This window comes from Lathamus discolor, chromosome 15, assembly GCF_037157495.1.
Source record: "Lathamus discolor isolate bLatDis1 chromosome 15, bLatDis1.hap1, whole genome shotgun sequence".
NCBI lineage: Eukaryota > Metazoa > Chordata > Aves > Psittaciformes > Psittacidae > Lathamus > Lathamus discolor.
The window spans coordinates 9,199,006-9,217,170 of record NC_088898.1 but is presented as its reverse complement, the minus strand read 5'-3'; the positions used below and the strand labels follow the sequence as shown (position 1 = coordinate 9,217,170).

General features: G+C 53.2%; 1 protein-coding gene across 1 annotated transcript in view; it reads left to right on the top strand.

Moving 5' to 3' along the window:
• The window catches only part of LOC136022349 (collagen alpha-1(I) chain-like), an 83,558-nt gene that overhangs the window by 38,162 nt on the left and 27,231 nt on the right, over window positions 1-18,165 (top strand). The window contains exons 7-10 of the mRNA XM_065695508.1: window positions 9,986-10,247; window positions 10,698-11,107; window positions 12,631-12,675; window positions 13,482-13,601. Coding sequence (XP_065551580.1) covers window positions 9,986-10,247; window positions 10,698-11,107; window positions 12,631-12,675; window positions 13,482-13,601 — 837 coding nt within the window. The remainder of the gene's footprint in view (window positions 1-9,985; window positions 10,248-10,697; window positions 11,108-12,630; window positions 12,676-13,481; window positions 13,602-18,165) is intronic.

Sequence of the window (18,165 nt, the reverse complement as noted above, 5' to 3'; positions counted from 1 at the left end):
GCTGTTCCCAGGCTGGAAGTCAAAAACACAGCGCTGTACCAGCTACTAAGAAGGAGAAAAATGACTGCTCCTGCTGAACCCAGGACAAGCCTTCCAGTACCTAAAGGGGCTACAGGAAACCTGGAGAGGGGCTTTGGATAAGGCCAAATGAACCAGAAGTGTGCTGGGAACGTGCTTGTCTCTGCTCCTGTGCTTAACATGAGACTCCTGTGTGGCAGAACGCAGGCAATGCTTGGTGCCAGCAGAGAACATGGAGCAAAACGAGCTTGGACATCACTGACCTGGATGGCAGAACAGAATATTTCTGGTGAGGTTTTGTTGTCATCAAGTCTGAGTTTTAACTAAAACCTCTTTTCTCGTTGAGGTTTGAATATATCAAATGTACAGAGCAAAAGATCTGACTTGACAGGACTTTGCTAGCGTTTGATCATACCGAGAAACGTTCCAATTGAATAAAGCAAATCACAACGTGATGCTTTTGATGATTAAGAGAATTCATGTGCAAAGAAGAGAGGAAAAAACCTTGGGATTTTTTATGGCAAAAGAAATCCTGGCTCTACTTCAGCTTTAGGAGGAAGGTCCATGTTACAGATAGTTTTTGGGAGCAGTAAGTGGAGGGTTAATCAGTAATTTCTTGTTAGCACCTTTGATTGCTTAATGTTGAAGTACCAGAGCATCCTTCCTTTAAATCAGAGCAGCCCGAAGCCTGCGTCTGTGTATCTCAGCCACCTGAAGACTTCTGAAGCCAGTTTCTTAGGTAGGATAAGGTGTCTGTGGATAATTTATTTCACCTCAAATGCACTGTGTGATAAATGTGATGGAGTGTGCCTGTTTGAACCGCGGTGTTTAACCACCACTCCGGGTCAAAGCCATAAAGTGCTATTCCATCTAATCGAGTCCTGAGGCATCCTGTAGTGAGAGTTACAGCTGCTCTGCAACCCCTTGTGATCTGACCTTCTGCCCGGCTTCAGGTTTTGTGCCCTTGCTGACTTATGGCTTGCTTTATGGCAGGAGTATTGCAGCAAAGCTTGGCTTGATCCGCAGCTTCATGGGGCATTGCACTTCCCACCAGTGTTTCATGTGGTTCATGGCTGAGTGCCTGGGGCAGCCCCATCTGGGTGCAATGCAGCAGCGCTGCTCTCTGCCTGAAGGCCACCTGGAAATGGGTTGGAGGAAAGGCACCGGTGCTGTTGGAGAGTGCGGCAGGGAGCAGGGGGACTCCTTCAGGGTCTTTCCAGTCTGATTGTGGCCCCTGGGCGCAGAGCTTGTGAGGATGGTCAGGCTTTTGGGTTGCTTCAGTTTGATTGCCTGGGTGGGATACCAGGGAGCTGAGGTTTTGGATCATGCTATCAACCTCTACTACCAGCAAAGCCCGACAGAAGTCCAGGATCAGTACATCAACACCGTTATCTTTCTCTGCAAAGCACTCGTAATCTCCTCAGGCAAGATCCCAAGTTAGTTACGCAGCAGCTCTTTGCAAAGCCATGGCACTAATTACGTTATCTGTGGTTTCTCTATTAATGAGCCCCATATCAGTTGCTCTGTTATTAACGTGGGTTCTACGTGAGGGAAGAGGTCTGTAATTACTCGAGGCCTCCTGTTTGCCTGCGTTTTCTCCCTCGTGTTGGCACAACATAAAGCCTTTTCCCAGTTCCCTGGAGCTTCCCCAGCTTTGTGAGCCAAACTGGAAAAAATCAGTGCTCGTCTTTGGGAGAGCCTGCTATTTTAACGCTGCTTTGCTTGGATCATCAGGAGGGGATGGAGAAACCCCTCCTCCTTGGCACTGCTGGAATGGGAAGCATTTTGTTGTCATCTGCATTGTCTGAAACGTGGGCAGAGATTTGGCTTCCCACACTGCTGATAGTGGTTTGGACACTTCCATGTGGCAGGGGACCACGATGAGGATGGAGCAACAAGGGATGTGTGGGTCAGACACTTCTGTATTTTCCTTGTCCAAGTTGATTTTCTGCAGATCAGAGGCTCTGCATTGCTTTTAGCACATGCTAATTCCTTTTTCCTTCTGTTTCATCATTCTTAATGGCTGCTTTCAATTTGTGCTCGTTCCCATAAGTGATTTCAGGGGGTTTTCAACCCGCATCCTTCTGCCTCTGCTCTCATGCCTTTGGACAACTCCTGAGCTGTTGAAAGCAGTTCCCAGTTTGTCTTTCTCAGCTGGTTCTTCTCTAAATTTGGCTTACTTAAAGGAGCAAGCATCTATGCTATTGATCTTGGCTTTTTGTTCTGTTTACACAGAACCAGAGTAATTCAGTCATGATTCCTTGTGCCTGAGAGACCACTTCGGCTTAGAGACCCATTTCCCTGAGCTCACCAGATGAGAGTTTCCAGTCCAGACCTTTCCCATGCCAGATGGTGAAGTTGAATTAAAAGCTGCTTGTCTGCAATGTGTAGGAATTCAATTCCATGTCAGTGCAGGCTGCCAGGGCTGGACCCGGCATTTCCTAGCTGCTGTGTGGCCTATGGACTCGTTCTGTGCTGGCTTCACCTATTAAATACATGAATGCTTCAGCTTCTGCCTGTGCAGTGCTTCACAGGTTGTGGTTCGTAAGATCTGGGCACCTGGTGACAATAACATTTGTACCTGGTCTTTTAGGGAAGTAGGGTTCAGGCTTCCCTTCGTGCTCTTCCTCACCTGATGCCATCTGTGCTTGGATGTCTTATCCCAGCCTGGTTTGGGTTGGAAGGGACCTTAAAGCCCATCCAGCTCCAACCCCTGCCACGGGCAGGGACCCCTTCCACTGGAGCAGCTTGCTCCAAGCCCCTGTGTCCAACCTGGCCTTGAGCACTGCCAGGGATGGGGCAGCCTCAGCTTCTCTGGGCACCCTGTGCCAGCGCCTCAGCACCCTCACAGGGAAGAGCTTCTGCCTAAGAGCTCAGCTCAGTCTCCCCTCGGGCAGGTTCAAGCCATTCCCCTTGGCCTGTCCCTACAGGCCCTTGTCCCAAGCCCCTCTCCAGGTTTCCTGCAGCCCCTTCAGGCACTGGAGCTGCTCTCAGGTCTCCCCTTCAGGAGCCTTCTCTTGTCCAGGCTGCCCCAGCCCAGCTCTCTCAGCCTGGCTCCAGAGCAGAGCTGCTCCAGCCCTCGCAGCATCTCCATGGCCTCCTCTGGGCTCCAACAGCTCCAGGTCCTTCTTTTGTGTCCCCTTGCCTACAAGTGACTTCCCTTTACGATCTGGCCGGTTTAGCTTTGCAGAGCTGTTCCATGAGGCAGGATCTCCAGAATCTTTCTAACCCAGGCCTCCCTCTCTCCTCCGCCTGTCAAATTATGTGGGCCTCATGGGCTTAATCCTGCATCCCCTGCAATGCCCCATGGAGCAGAGCTGTGCTGATACCATGAATGATCTTCTTCAGGCCATACAGGATGAGGCACCAAGTTCTCTTCCAAGTGGCCATAGCTGAGACTTCTCAATACTGTGGTTGCAAAGTGTATTTGAAGGTAATTACCACTTTGTATCAGAATTGGTTGGAGGGAGAAATACAGCTCAGGTCGGAAAGCTGAAATACTTTGGGTTTAGTTTCTTTCCCCACCATTAAAGGTATATTTCAAGCCTCTCCTTAATAAAAACAAACCCCCAAAGCAACAAATCGTAACGTCAAAACCACACAAACTCACTATATAGTTTTTGGAAGAAAAAGCCTTATATTATTTATTTCACCTCATAAACCACAGCCATGTCTTTATATCCTCTCCAGGGACTGCTGTGCTGAGTGCAAATATTCCCGTTGCTCCCTTCGAGGCAGCTGCTGTCCTGTGTGACACGCTGTCAAATCGTTTCTGGCTATTGATGTTTATGGGCATCATGATGCAGCCCCTGCAACACCCCATGGAGCAGAGCGGTTCTGATACCTTGTTTATAGGCGGTTCCCTGCCTGCTGGTATTTGTCCCCTTCTTAGGAGCCTGTCTGGGTGTATAAATGAGTAGCAGAGCTGATGAGGTTCTCCCCACAGGGGCTCCTCAGACCTGTAGGAGCCCTTGGCAGCAGGGCTTGCTCTGTGGGGCTGAGCACTGGTCCATCACGGCTCAGCCATGGTGATGCTCATGAGCACCTACGTGGATGCAGGCTCCAGTCCTGGCGCAAAGCCTCCTTCCAGCTGCATGGGGCTGGGCTGGAGGCCTGGCTTGCAGGATGAACGGTGATGTCAGGGCAGGCTGGGTTTGCATTAGGGACCCCATTTTATTGTGCCATCAGGCATAAAGACGTCAGCATCTCAGGGGGAATCAGTGGTGAGGATGTCTACTGCTGGTTGTGGGGCGAAGGGGTGGTGTTTAGAAACCTTCCCTCTGGTTCCATTAGAGATGCCGTTGCTGATTCATCTGACTGGATTTGATGGCACCCTTTTATAACATCTTTGCCTGGGACTTTCAAGGTGTCTTTAGGCATCAGGTGGCTTTTTTTACCAGCAAAAAGTAATACGAAAAGAAACAATTCCGTGCACCAGCCCATTGATTTTAAGTGCTTTCTTGCTACAGGCATTCACGTGGCAGCCCTGGAACCCAGCGCGCAGTCTCCATGGCAGCAGCCAGTGTTGCAGATGAGACATCATCCTGGAAAGCCAACCAGCACCTCCTGGCTGGGAGCACTGGGGATCAGCCCCTGGGATGCTCCTGGGGCAGTAACCGCCTGGATACTGCGCCTTGGTGCTCCTTCTAGGAACGGGTGCATGTGGCTGGCTCTGTTCGACCTGTTCTGTGTGTGAGCAGGGAATGTGAGATCACCCAGCAAGGCTTTTCCCCTTGCTGTGGCAGCTCGTGCCTTGAGCTTGCCCATCCTTTCCTTTGGGAAACTGGTGAATCCCTGCAGTGGGAAAACCTGGAGCTGCTCCTGTCTTTCTGCTCCTTCCCCCAGCTCCCTGCTCTGATTCAGTGCCCAAATCCTGCCTTTTCTGCCTCTGTCAGGTGCTTTTATTTCCTTGACTTATGTTAATTATTAGCAAAGGCCTTGGCTAAAAGGAAGCTCCAGGTTAGAGAGGGGCTGACGTGAAGCCAATGAATGGGTCTCCTGCAACCACATGTCCTGGTGTGCACCCACTTGGGGGTTTAGGTTGGGAGATGGTGTTGATGTCCATGGTCTCAGGATGGAGCTTGGAAAGGAAAGGTCCCTATTTCCCCCAAAAGACATTAGTCCTTAATCAAATGAAAGGAGAAAACACCTCTAATGGTGTTTCCTGCACCCTTGGGTGGCTCAGGATGGGAGCCTGCAGCGCATCCTGGTACCCGGGTCACAGCAGCCTGGGTTTTGTTCCACCTCAAAGGAAACATTTTCACTTCCACATTGAAAAGCTGTTTCTTAAAGTCCTGCATTGCTGTGGGTCCTTCCGTGAAAGAAAAGGTTGGTTCCAAAGTAAAGAGACAAATTTCATTTGGCTGACGAGGTCATCCTACAAAATGGGCTGGAAACAGTAAAATCCAAAGCTAAGAAGTCAATTTTTAATGCTCTTTTAATTGAAGCTGACAAACAGGCCAAGTCACTGCCCCAGCAGCTCTCATTTCTATTGGTTTGCTCATGTGCCAAACCCCAAAGTGAAGCATGCAGCTGGGACTGCAGAGGGCTTCACTGCTCTGTGTGGGGCAGGAGGAGCATCTGTTGCCTGGTCCTCACCACCAAGCATCCTTTGTGCCAGGAGGAGGATGGGGGGTTATAAATTAACTCTCCCTGCCTCCCCTCCAAGGTGAGTTTTCAGCCCCTTTCACACTTCAGACGCTCCTCTCGAGGCTCCCAGCTGCTGGAGGCTTGTAAATAAGGCTAAATGTATTTGGTGGGCAGATGCTGGAGTGAGTGCTTATGGAGCTGCCCTGGTTTTGCTGTGATTTGCTAACAAATGATGCAAGCTCTGGACTGTTGTTCAGGGAGGAAATTACAGCGTGTTAATGGGAGCAATAAGCTGCTTGGGCAACCCAGAAACTCCTGGACAAGCCACAGGGAAGGTGAAATGGAGTGGAACTATGGCCAAGCATCAGCTTTGTGTGTGTGCTGAGGGGTTATGGCAGAGCCAAGGGCACCTCAGCTGATGGTGTGCAGAGTCTCCAGGTCTGCCCCATGCTCTGCAGCTCACTCCAGAGGTGGATGTGGGTCTTCTTGTTGGGGTGGGCCAAAGGGGGTGACCCAGCTGCCTGCAGGTACCTTTGGATCCCCTTTGGCTCCTCTCATGCTCTGTGGGAAGACGACCTAGCAGGGAATGTGGTTGCTCTGATTTTAAGCTGATTTTGAGGCATACAGATGATGGAGTCAAGCTTTGGCCAGGATGCTTTTGCTGCTGCTCTCTGATTTCTTGCCCAAAAGGACCCTGTAAAGTGAGTTAGGGGTTATTAGTTTAGGAGGGGAAAGGAACGCTGGTTTAGAGTTTGCTTTACAACACTTTACTGACCACCAGCAGCTGGTGGTCAGTACAGGAACAGGACCACAAACCATGTTAGTTGAAGCTAATGACGGGGGGCTCTTCACTGGATTTGAAATCTGGCTTACATGTTACTTTGAAGGAGGTTTTACCCTCAGGTAATTGAATCCACTGGTTCTGGTCTATCTGGGAAGACTAATGTGATCAGGGTGCTGGTCATCTCTGCAGTGGCTGGGTGATGTGTGGGGAGGTGCCTGTCATTAACCCCTTGGGTCCCTCTCCTGACACCGGTAGTGCTGTGTAGCAAAGGAAAAGGAAAGAAATGGCTCTGCTGTGTGCTAAGGGGCTGCAAGAGGGGGAAAGCCTGATGTGGCAAGGGCAGGTTTCTGCCTTTCCTCAGCTCAGGTTTCACAGCCTTGCTTTGCCCTGGACCCAAGTGCAAAGAGAGGGAAGGGCTCTATCTGACTATGTGTGTGATGGGAAAGCTCTGAAGGATCCTGTCTTGTCCTCCTGAGAGCCTGTGCTGCCCCAGGGGACAGCAAATGTGACCGTGCATGGGTGAAGCTGATGCCTGGCAGCTCTGTCCTCACCTTCCTCACATGCTATATGGCTTCAGGCCCTATTCCTGCAACTCCGGGGTTGCAAAAGCCAAGCCTGAGGGGCTGGTGAGCTGATGTCTGGGGGTCTCTTGGGGTTTGGATACTAAGCCCAGGAGAAAGGCTGTAGGGTTAGAGGAGCACATGGCTCCAGGGCTACGCTGGTTTGCTTCCAGGGATGTGTGGATGATATCACAGGGGATGCTTGTTCCTTGGTTGTTTTCTAGCATTTGTGAATGGCTTAAACTAAACCACAGGGTGTTCTGCTGGGAAGATGCGATGTTCCACATGGAGCTGCTGATTATCACAGGATCCCAGACTGGTTTGGGTTGAAGGGACCTTAAATCTCATCCAGTTCCAACCCCTGCCACAGGCAGGGACCCCTTCACTGGAGCAGCTTGCTCCAAGCCCCTGTGTCCAACCTGGCCTTGAGCACTGCAAGGGATGGGGCAGCCACAGCTTCTCTGGGCACCCTGTGCCAGGTCAGGATGAGACAGAAAAGACAAAAAGCAAAGGAAACACAGATGGGAAGTGGGAAAGCAAAGACCAGAGGTGACCAAACTGCCTCTCTTGCCCCAGAGACCTCCAGGGAGGACCCACAGTGCCGAGTGGGAAAAACAATGCAACTGATGGGTGCGATAGCATCCACAAAGCCCAAACCCAGGATTCTCAACCCCTCCTCCTTGGTGCTAGGCTGCTTCTTGCCTACCTAACAACTGCTGCAAACACTGTTCTCTGAAGATATGGCTGTTAATGCCATTTGGGGTATCAGAAAATCCTGGTGATAGAGGAATGCTGCTCCTTTGGCTTGGGACATAGCACTGGCCAGAGGAGCAGAGCAACCCCAACACATCACCATTGCGTCTCCCTTTGGGGGGGGGGCAGGTCTCTTTCTGCAGGTGGGGTGAAAAATTGTTGTTAAAAGTTGAGGAAATGGGAATATTCCTGTTTCCTCCCATTCCATTTATTTATTAATTTTCAAATTTTATTTTTACTATGATTTTGTATTATTTATTCATATTCCTTCAAGTTGCAGCTGCAGGGGTTAAACAGGGACCAGGAAACACTTGAGACCTGGATGTGACCCAGGGTGGGTTCCTCTGGTACCTACACACAGTCTTAGGTACACCCCTCATGTATTTACCTACCACAGCATCAGAGGGACCAACAGAAATGGGTGCACTGCAGGCCTGGCCATCCTCCTGCTGTGGGTGTGAGGGTGGAGATGCTCTTTGGAGGTGTCCAGGGTTGTGTCCATGGCTGGTATCAGCAGCAGTTGTTGGCACTGATAATTTTTTAGGAGGGTGCCTATTTGCCCTTATTAGGACTTCAGGTGATGTGTTTGGGGTAGATTTTGGGAGGGGAAAAAAGGCCACAATACTTAATTTTGATATTAAAGGAAAGAAAATAACACTTTTTTCTGATTTGAGATAGATTTTAGATTATAAAGTTGGTTGTGCAGGCAGGTTTGAAATCAAAGTCAATTATAACAAATTAAACAGAACAAAGATATTTCCACCCCCCCAGATTTGTACAATTGAGCAAGGAATTTCAGCTGTTTTTAAAAGAAATTTCTCAAACTTGACATTTGAAAGTTGACAAAAGAATGTTCCCTTTTGCTCCCCCTTGGAATGGGAAGAGGTTGGCGATCTCCAATCTGGTGGCACCCAGCAGCAAAGGAAAGGCTCCAGCAGCTCCTGTTGTCTTTGGATCTCCTCAGTCTCCCATGGCCCTCCAGAAGTGGAGCTTGTTTGGAGGCATCTCCCCTGTCCCACCGATACCATTGGGTTCTTACCTACCGAATCACCACTTCCGGCAGTGAAATTGTTGGGGTTTTCCACTTCCTACTGATCCAAATGCACCTCGGTGCTCCCAGGCAAACATGTGTCTTGGGTCCATGGTGCTGAGCAAGACCAGAGCAATGGGTTCAATCAACACAAGCTGGGATGGGAAGGATGCTTTGTATCTCCTTGTACCTCCCTGCTCCTTCTGCAGCCCCGCAAGGCAACCATGGGCCTGCATCTCCCTCTAGTGACTTCTCACAGACTCTCTCTTCATGAGCCGCATGGCACCAGTCCCAAGGAGCCCCCAGCCAGGGCTCAGGTCCCACCCGGCTCTTCTCGGTGCCATGGGTACAGGGTACCAGGTTGTCCATGTCCCATGGAGCTCAGTGGGAGCCCAGGGCAAGCTCTGAGGGGGGTGTTGGGATGTGGGGCTGATGGGGATGCTGCCAGTTGTTCCAGGGGAGGTGAAGGTCCCTCACACCCCACAGCCAATCAACCCAGTGCTGGACCTGTGTGCATGTGGCTCCCTGTGCAAGCCCAGCCTGAGGCACTTGCACTGGTGCTGGGTGCATGATGTGCATTTTAAATACAGGTGTCTCTCTACAGGTTAAGTCCTTTTTCACTCCTTTGCCTTGAGCATAGACACTTCTACCAACATTGCACTGTTCCTCCATCCCGTGGTGGTATCTGGGCTCCACTGGTGGTTGTAGAGCTGAAGGATCCCTTAGGACCTGCATTGTCTTGCAGGGACCATTTGAAGTGGCACCTAGAGACAGAGGGAGGATGTGCGGTGGGAGCTTCCATCCAACCTCCCTGTACTGTTCACCCTTGGAAGAGGCACAGGCAGCAAACTTGAAGGCTGATCCCTGGTGTAACTTTATAGGTTTGCTTTAGTGATTGCTTTCAAGGTTGGGTTTCTCTCCTAATTTTCTCTATGGGCTCTTCTCGTGATGCCCTTCAAGCAGAGAAAACTGGGGGGGGGTCATTGCAATGGCACTGTGAGGAGAAGGTTCACTGGTCATGGCATGGCCCACGCTGACAACAGGCTCATGTCCACTGTGGAGGATGAGTTTTGTGTCGGTGGCTGAACTGGGGTGGAGGAGCTGCCGTGGAGCTCACAAGCCGTGGGCCACCTCATCCCCCGCAGCAGCATTCCTGTACATGGGAAGCTAAGAAGCACGAGTGTGCTGAATGAGGAACGGGAAAAAACAGGTGAAAACGTCAGATTTCACGTTTTTCTTCTTCTCTGCCAGGACTCCAGGCTCACCCATGCAGATTTGACCCTGGGGCTCCCTTGGATGCAGGAGGATGCCCAGGACACCCTCAACATCCCCCCTGATGGGAGTGCCCTGACTTCACCCCCTGCCACCAAGATGCCATCGGCTGAGGAGGAGGAGAGCAGTGTTTCTATTGAGGAGGAAGGCTTTGAGCTGTTGAACTCCACCTATAATAAAATCACTGGCCCTGGCAGGCCCGGGCTCAGCAGGGCCAGCACACAGGTTCCTGGTAGCTCCGGTGAGTCCAGAGTCATGGAATGGTTTGTGCTGGAAGGGACCTTAAAGCTCCTCCAGCTCCAACCCCTGCCACGGGCAGGGACCCCTTCCACTGCAGCAGCTTGCTCCAAGCCCCTGTGTCCAACCTGGCCTTGAGCACTGCCAGGGATGGGGCAGCCACAGCTTCTCTGGGCACCCTGTGCCAGCGCCTCAGCACCCTCACAGGGAAGAGCTTCTGCCTTAGATCTAACCTGAACTTGCCCTGTTTCAGTTTGAACCCATCACCCCTTGTCCTATCACTCCAGTCCCTGTTGAAGAGCCCCTCTCCAGCATCCTTGTAGCCCCCTGCAGACACTGGAGGCTGCTCTGAGGTCTCCATGCAGCTCCTCTTCTCCAGGCTGAACAGCCCCAGTGTTCTCAGCCTGTCCTCCACCGTGATGCCCGGTACCTGATGGTGCTTTTATCCACCCAGGCTCCTCCATCAAAGCACCGAGAGCAGCCAAGAAGGAGCGAGCCCCCAACCCCTGGGAGGAGAATGTCACCACCGAGAAGCAGATGGGGGATGTGGGCACCCGGCAGCAGCTCCTGCCTGGGAAGCCCGGCGATGCCATCACTGACCTGGACGTGCCTTCCACCTTCACCAAGGTCTCCCCATTGCCACGTCAGGGAGCCGCCCCCAGAGGAAACATGCCCAAAGGTCCCTTTGGGTCAGGCTCAGCAGAAGGCCTCCTGCAGCATCCTCCGTCAGCAGCCAGCCCTGTTGTGCCAGGGCTTGGGGATGGCACTGCCCGCCTGGGACACCCTTTGTCACCGGTGGCACACGGGCAGCAGGGTCACGTCAAGCCGGGACCACCAGGGTTGCCAGGACCACCGGGGCTGCCGGTGAGTGCTGGAGGGCTGGGATGGGTGCTCATGGTGCTGCTTCCCCTCCGGAGCGGGTGGTGGGCGCAGGGTGCTGGTGCCAGAGCTCACCATGGGGAAGCGAGCAGGGAAATCTCTGTGCAGGCAGCATGGGGCTGTGCAACAGCCTGGCGCTTGGAGGAGGCTTTCTGATGTCCCTGAAGAAGCTTCAGTGGCAGCTGGAGAGGAGAAGATGATTCCGTTGTCCCCCTTCCCTAGAGACTGGTCTCAAGTCATTTAACCACACTGTTGGCTTTCATGTTACCCTGGATCTTTCAGGTCCCTTCCAACCCCAACCATCCTATGACTCTATGGTCCTGCCCAGAGGCAGGCTGAAGGGCTCAGTGTGGGGCCAAGCCGCCTCTCCAGACCCTGTCCTCACACCAAACCCCAGGCGTCAGCCCATGGGCCTGCTGGCATCGCTGTCCATCAGTTCTCTACCACTGCGATGTCCCCAGATTTGTGGTGGTTCAAAGCAGAGCATTGAATTGACTTGGGATAAGCTTTGATTGCCAGATTGTTCATCCGTTATAGTGAATGGGAAGGTGGGAATTAAAAGAAAAAGGTAAACTTAGAATAGATGAGGCTTCCCAGTCTTCAGTGAGAAGTAGCTGAAAATGGTTTTATATATTCTCATAGGATCCCAGCCTGGTTTGGGCTGGAAGGGACCTTAAAGCTCATCCAGTTCCAGCCCCCTGCCATGGGCAGGGACACAACACAAACCAGCATTCCCCAGTGCCAAAGCTGCTTCTGGACATGGAGCTTGGCCCTTACACCAATCCCATCGGCACAGGCAGCGAGGGCTGGCTGCAGCTGCAGCCTGTCTGTGCTTGGTGGGAATGACCCCAGTGGATTTCAAGGCTGTTTGTAAGCTCAGAACAAAAAGCAGCTGTAATTGAAGCCATCAGGTCCCCAGGTCTGCAGCAGACACGCAGTAGATGCTGTGCTGCAGCCTGGCGTGTTATCAGCCTGCTGACATCTTCCAGATGGATTTCTTTATCAGGCAAAGCCAGGGTCTCCATCTGACTCTGTGCCTGTCTGGACAGATGCTTCGGTGAGCCCTGAAGTGGGGTCACTGCTTGGCTCAATGTGCACTTTTGCCTAGAGAAGGGCTGGATCAGGTCTCACACAAGCCACAGATGTTTGCATTCTCCACCAAACTACTGCGTGAGCGTGTGGCCCTGATCCAGCTTTATGGGATTGTTTCCTAACACCTTCCCTTTCCACACCAGGTGTCAGGAAATTCACTCCTGCACCCTGGAGTTATGGTGTGGGGCACTTCTATGATGGATGTGAGCAGAGCAGGAGAGTGGGAAGGAAGCAGCATCAAACAGGGTGACGCTCTTTGGGGTGTTTCTTTGAGACTTGGTGCTGCTGCTTTAGCTCAGTTCCTGCTCCCCTGGGGCTGTGATGGCCATAGCAGGGGTCACCCAGCCACAGTGGGATACCCCCTGGTTGTGGGGTCTCCCTTCGGGGTGACTCCACTCTTCTCCTTTGCCTTTCAGGGCTGTCCTGGGAGGCGTGGACTGGTGGGACCCAAAGGAGACAAAGTGAGTACCCAGGAGAGCACGGGGTGTAGGGGCTGCAGTGAGTACGTGGATGGCTTGGGTGGGTTTCATCAAGAGGGCCCTGTGGGACTCTGAAGCTGCTTCTCGATGTGCATGTGGGAGAGGAAAGGACTGGTGCTATCGGGTATATTAAGCCCAGGCTCAGGACTGAGCTGCCTGGACAAGATGCAGTCTTTCCCCTAAGCCACTTCATGGCTCTGCAAAGGCAGCAGAGCAGGGAAACGAAGCAGCTTTAGCTCAGGTCACCTGGAGCAGGGATGCTGGTGTGTACCCCTCGTGCATCCACCAGCTCCTCTTGGAGGGACATGTCCTCCAGCACCGTGCTGGGCAGACCCAGGCTGCCCTTCCTGCTCTGGGAACCTGGTGCACAGCACCCTGCATGGCGCAGCTTGGTCTCCTGCTGCACGCAGCATTGCCCAGTGCACTGATAGATGCTTGGAGATGCTTGGATTAAGGGTGGTGCCTCAGTTTCCCCCCAGTAAAACAGCATGAGTGCTCCTAACCACCCTTGCATGGGAGTTTCCATCCTTCCCAAGCTGTAGATGGGCAAAATCATTGCCCCACGATGCTACTTCTGTGTGCATTGCCTTCAATACCTGTGGCACTGAGATGGGTTTGGGCACATCTCAGAAGCTCACTCCTTTCGCTTTCCCTGTCGCCAGGGTTATTTAGCCCTTAAGAGCTGGTTTGAACCCAGGAGCGTGCCTAGGTTCAGACTCCACTTGGAGGCCGATTTGAGTGTCCGGCCTGTGTTGACTGGCTTTATGGAGCTGCCCTTGTCTCCACAGGGGTACCCCGGCGCCGTGGGGCGCACAGGCCTCCCGGGTGACCCGGGCCCCATGGGCATCCCTGGTGTTCCCACCATCGTGCTCTGGAGGAACTCCAGGGAGGACTGGCAGAGCTTCACGGTGAGTCACGGCCGTGCACGTGGGGAGCCTGCGCTGCTGGGATGAGAGCTGGGAGGAAAGGTTCCCCATGGTTTGAGGTTCCTAATCTGTTGGGATAAAGGGACCGTGCCAAGGATACAGGTGGAGCTCACTGGGAATGGCTCTGTAGGCAGATGAAATGGGATCAATGTGCACCCCATTTACACCCCTATGCTCACACAGCTATTCCCCTGTGACTGATTGGGAGATCTTGGGTCCCTGTGGTCCACACACACATCCATGACCTCTCTAGCGTGGTTCATGCCCTGTAGATGTTACTTGGATGTTCATAGATGAACAGATGCCCTGTTCATGTTCTACCTATGTAGAACAGGGAAAAAAAGAAGGTCCTAAGTCATGCAGAAAGCAGCTCCTCTCCTGCTCTGTGTTGCTGGTTACAAAGCATTGCTCCTATTTTCCACCATAGTCACAGATTGGTTTGTGTTGGAAGGGACCTTAAAGCTTGTCCAGTTCCAACCCCTGCCATGGGCAGGGACATCTTCTACTAGAGCAGCTTGCTCCAAGCCCCCTCCCTGCTGTATGCCATGGCTCTGGCTCACAGGGTTTGTGCCCATCCAGCTTCTTGCCATGATGCAATACTTCCTCACCTGAGCCCTGCTGCAGTGGCAACAGTGCTTGGGGTGCTGCAGAGCCCCCTGCACTGTGGGAGCAGCCACTGCAATGACCCAGCCATCCTCATCCAGGTTCCCCATAGTGACTGCTGTGATTTAGCTTCATTTCAAACCCCCCTTGAGCCTTGCGTGGGCCAGGCAGGGCCGTACCTGAAGGCTCTGGGTTACTGATGCCTGAGTCACTTCACCGACCTAAGGCTGGAGCTCTCTGGAGCAGGGATGCGTTGTGCATCTGCAGTGTCCCTCTGATGGCACTGCAGCCTGTCCAGATCATACCAGCTGCTCCAAGCGGAGGCCGGGGAGGGTGGTTGCAAAGCAAGTTGGTGCCAGGGGCACAGTAATGGACCAGGCTCAGTGCTGCAGCCCTCTAAAAGCTTTAATGACCTTGGGCAGGACATTTGACTTCTCTTCAACTCATTCATCTGCCCAGGGCAGATGCCTTCAGTGTTGGCCAGTGGATACAGTTGGGAGCATCTCTGCTCTGCCAGCACTGCACCATGATGCTGGCTGCAGGTAGGAGCTGGGCAGTGGTCCTGTGCTGCTCTGAGCTTGGACTGACCAACCAGAAGCCCTTGTGCCAGTCCTGCCTGTTTGGTTTGGCCCCGGATTGGATCAAAGCAGCTGCAGGAGATCAACACCTGCCATTGAGGAGATCAGATTCCTCCTGGGAAGCGTCGGAAAGCTGATAGCTGGGAGAGTCTTGGTTGACCTGTAGGACCTCCCTGTTCTCCTGGCCTCCTGCTGCCCTAGAGCTGGTGCTGTGCTATTACCAGTGCTCACGCACCTACAGCAGGCACACAGTGCTGGACCAGAGCAAACAGGGGTAGGAGAGAGTGAGCTGGAAGAAGCCAGCAGTGCCAGAGCACATCCCTATGCCTGTGCCAGGGCAACCTCCTTCCTCCCAGGGTGTTTGGGGCAGACATCTCCATAATCCCGTTGTCAGGGCACGGTTGCAGCTCTTTTCAGGCTGTTCATGCTCTTTGCTCCGCACACTCAGAATTGTCTGGTTTTCCCTGTCTCCATTTGGAAAGGGGCCTCAGGCTTTGTCCTTCCACTGGAAGCAATGCTCATGCCTATGGATGCAGCCGTGGCCCGCGATTCCGTTGGTGTAGCACCACCTTTGGTGCTGACGTGTTGGGAATGCTGCAGGGAGCAGGGGGGCTGCTCTGTGTTTGGGAAGGAGCTGGAGGGATCCCAGGGGCTGGATGCTGGCTTCTGGCCCGGGGCTTTTGGCAAGGAGCCGATCTGGAGGGGAAGGAGGTGAGGGGCACCCACAGCCTCAATGGGCTTTGTGTCTGAGCCCCATTGACCCCGGCGGCAGGAAACAGGAGCGCTAAATGTGGGCTGGGCTTGGCTAAGCTGAGTTGAGATAGCACAAGGGGAAAAGCTGATCCTGGCTGCTGTGAGGAGTGGGGGGGATCTGCTTCTGCAGCCCCCTGTGACTGATGGGGTGGAAAAATGCAGCTTGGAACAGGGCTGCTGTTGTGAACAGAGGGATTGTGATCTGGGGGCTACCGGGGTTTGTCATTGGTTCAGCATTTGGATATGCAAGTCAGAGGTGCCACCTCTCAGCCTGGGGGAGGTAGTAGGATGGACTCACGTAATGGTCCCACTGTGATGGACTGGGAAACAGGGGACATCAGTGACTGTTGCAGAGCAGTTACAGCTCTAGGGATGCTCGATAACTGCTTCTACTCCATCCTGGTGGAACAAGCCATGGGAACTGGGCAAAACAAGAGGGATGTGGAGCTGAGTGAGCCCAGAGGAGGCCACGGAGCTGCTGCGAGGGCTGGAGTAGCTCTGCTCTGGAGCCAGGCTGAGAGAGCTGGGCTGGGGCAGCCTGGAGAAGAGAAGGCTCCTGAAGGGGAGACCTGAGAGCAGCTCCAGTGCCTAAAGGGGCTGCAGGAACCTGGAGAGGGGCTTGGGACAAGGGCCTGTAGGGACAGGCCAAGGGGAATGGCTTGAACCTGCCCGAGGGGAGACTGAGCTGAGCTCTTAGGCAGAAGCTCTTCTCTGTGAGGGTGCTGAGGCACTGGCACAGGGTGCCCAGAGAAGCTGTGGCTGCCCCATCCCTGGCAGTGCTCAAGGCCAGGTTGGACACAGGGGCTTGGAGCAAGCTGCTCCAGTGGAAGGGGTCCCTGCTCGTGGCAGGGGTTGGAGCTGGATGAGCTTTGGGGTCCCTTCCAACACAAACCACACTGGGATGCTGTGATTCTATAACCTGCAGAGCTGTCTGAAAGGTTTTCCCTGACCTGCACAGGGGGACAGATCCATAGGGCATCACTCTCCATCCTTCATCCCCTGCTCACTATCCCTCCTCCCATCAGCCTGCTCCCCCAGTCAGAGCTGCAGCAGCAAAGCACTACTTCCTGCTGCAGTTGCAGAAGGCAGTTGATTCTCTTCCCTCTCCTGGAGCTCTGAAATACGAGTTCATGTCTCCTGTGGGATTTTTACACCACCCCCCCCCCCACCCCCCCCTTCTCTTTCAAAGGCTGGATTTTTTTATTTGGATCCTAATGAAACAATATCCTGTCCCGAGTGAATCCGAGTTCATGGATTCCTGAGACAAGGCAGAAGCATTGGCCGTGCTCCAACCCCCAAAACCCAGTTTGAGCAGCTTTTGAGGGAAATGAGAACTGGCTGGACAGGAAGACCATGGCCTGGCCCTGGCAAGGGCTGCACCCGTTTGCTCCTGGTAACCAAACTGGGATCAGCCGGAAAGGACATAGGTGCCTGGTGTGGTGTTTGAGCAGTTCAATGCATCCATCCATCATCCATCCGTCACGCATCCATCATCCACCCCCAGCACCCTGCTCATTATTAGGAGCATTCCCATATGTCGAAAGCTCTGTGTTTAGTTTGGGGAATGAGTTCCTTGGCTCCTTCCCTTCTCTCCCTTCTGGTATATTTGGAAGGGGGACAAGAGGGGAGTTTCCAGCACCCCCACGCCTAAAGCTGGGGAGCACATGGGAATCCTGCCCCTCCAGCTACTTGGGATTGGGTGATGTACAAAGAGGGGGCTTTTCTTTGTCTTTCATGCAAGGCAGGGTTTGGGGGAGCTGCCTGGACCATGTGTCTGGGCTTGCCGTGGAGAGGAGGTGGAGGAAAGATGGGGTTTGACTCCTGAGCATCTGGCTTGTGGTTTGGGAGGGCAGGAGATGTGCTGGAGATGGGGACTACAGGGATGCTGGAGAGGGGCTCTTCATCAGGGACTGCAGTGACAGGACAAGGGGTGATGGGTTCAGACTGTAACAGGGGAAGTTCAGGTTGGATCTAAGGCAGAAGCTCTTCCCTGTGAGGGTGCTGAGGCGCTGGCACAGGGTGCCCAGAGAAGCTGTGGCTGCCCCATCCCTGGCAGTGCTCAAGGCCAGGTTGGACACAGGGGCTTGGAGCAAGCTGCTCCAGTGGAAGGGGTCCCTGCCCGTGGCAGGGGTTGAGGCTGGATGAGCTTTAAGGTCCCTTCCAACCCTAACTATTCTATGACTCTATGTGTTGTAGATGTGTTGGAGATAGACATCATTTTGTTTCCTTGCCATCACCCAAAACTTGGGGGAACGTGGCTTGGAAATGTGTGGAGAAGATGTTGCTCTACGAGATTTTAGGACCTTTACATTGGCTTTGAAGTACAATGGGATTAGCTGTGACTGTGGTTGGATTATTTTACCCTGTGGTTTTTGAGTGGGCTTTTCCCCCTCTTTGTGGTCATCCGGTCTCCTGACCAATTAGAAGTACCTGAAAGATTTGCTTGATGGAAGCACCAAAGAGAAATCCCCCGGCCATGACTGCTCCAGGGCTTTGAATGGGGCTGGCTGGGATGAGGTTTCCCACCTGGGTCAAACTGCAGTGTGCAAACAGCGAGTTTAATCCAGCCTGGACTGAGGGTGGTGGTACCCGTGCTCCCCAGCACCACGGTG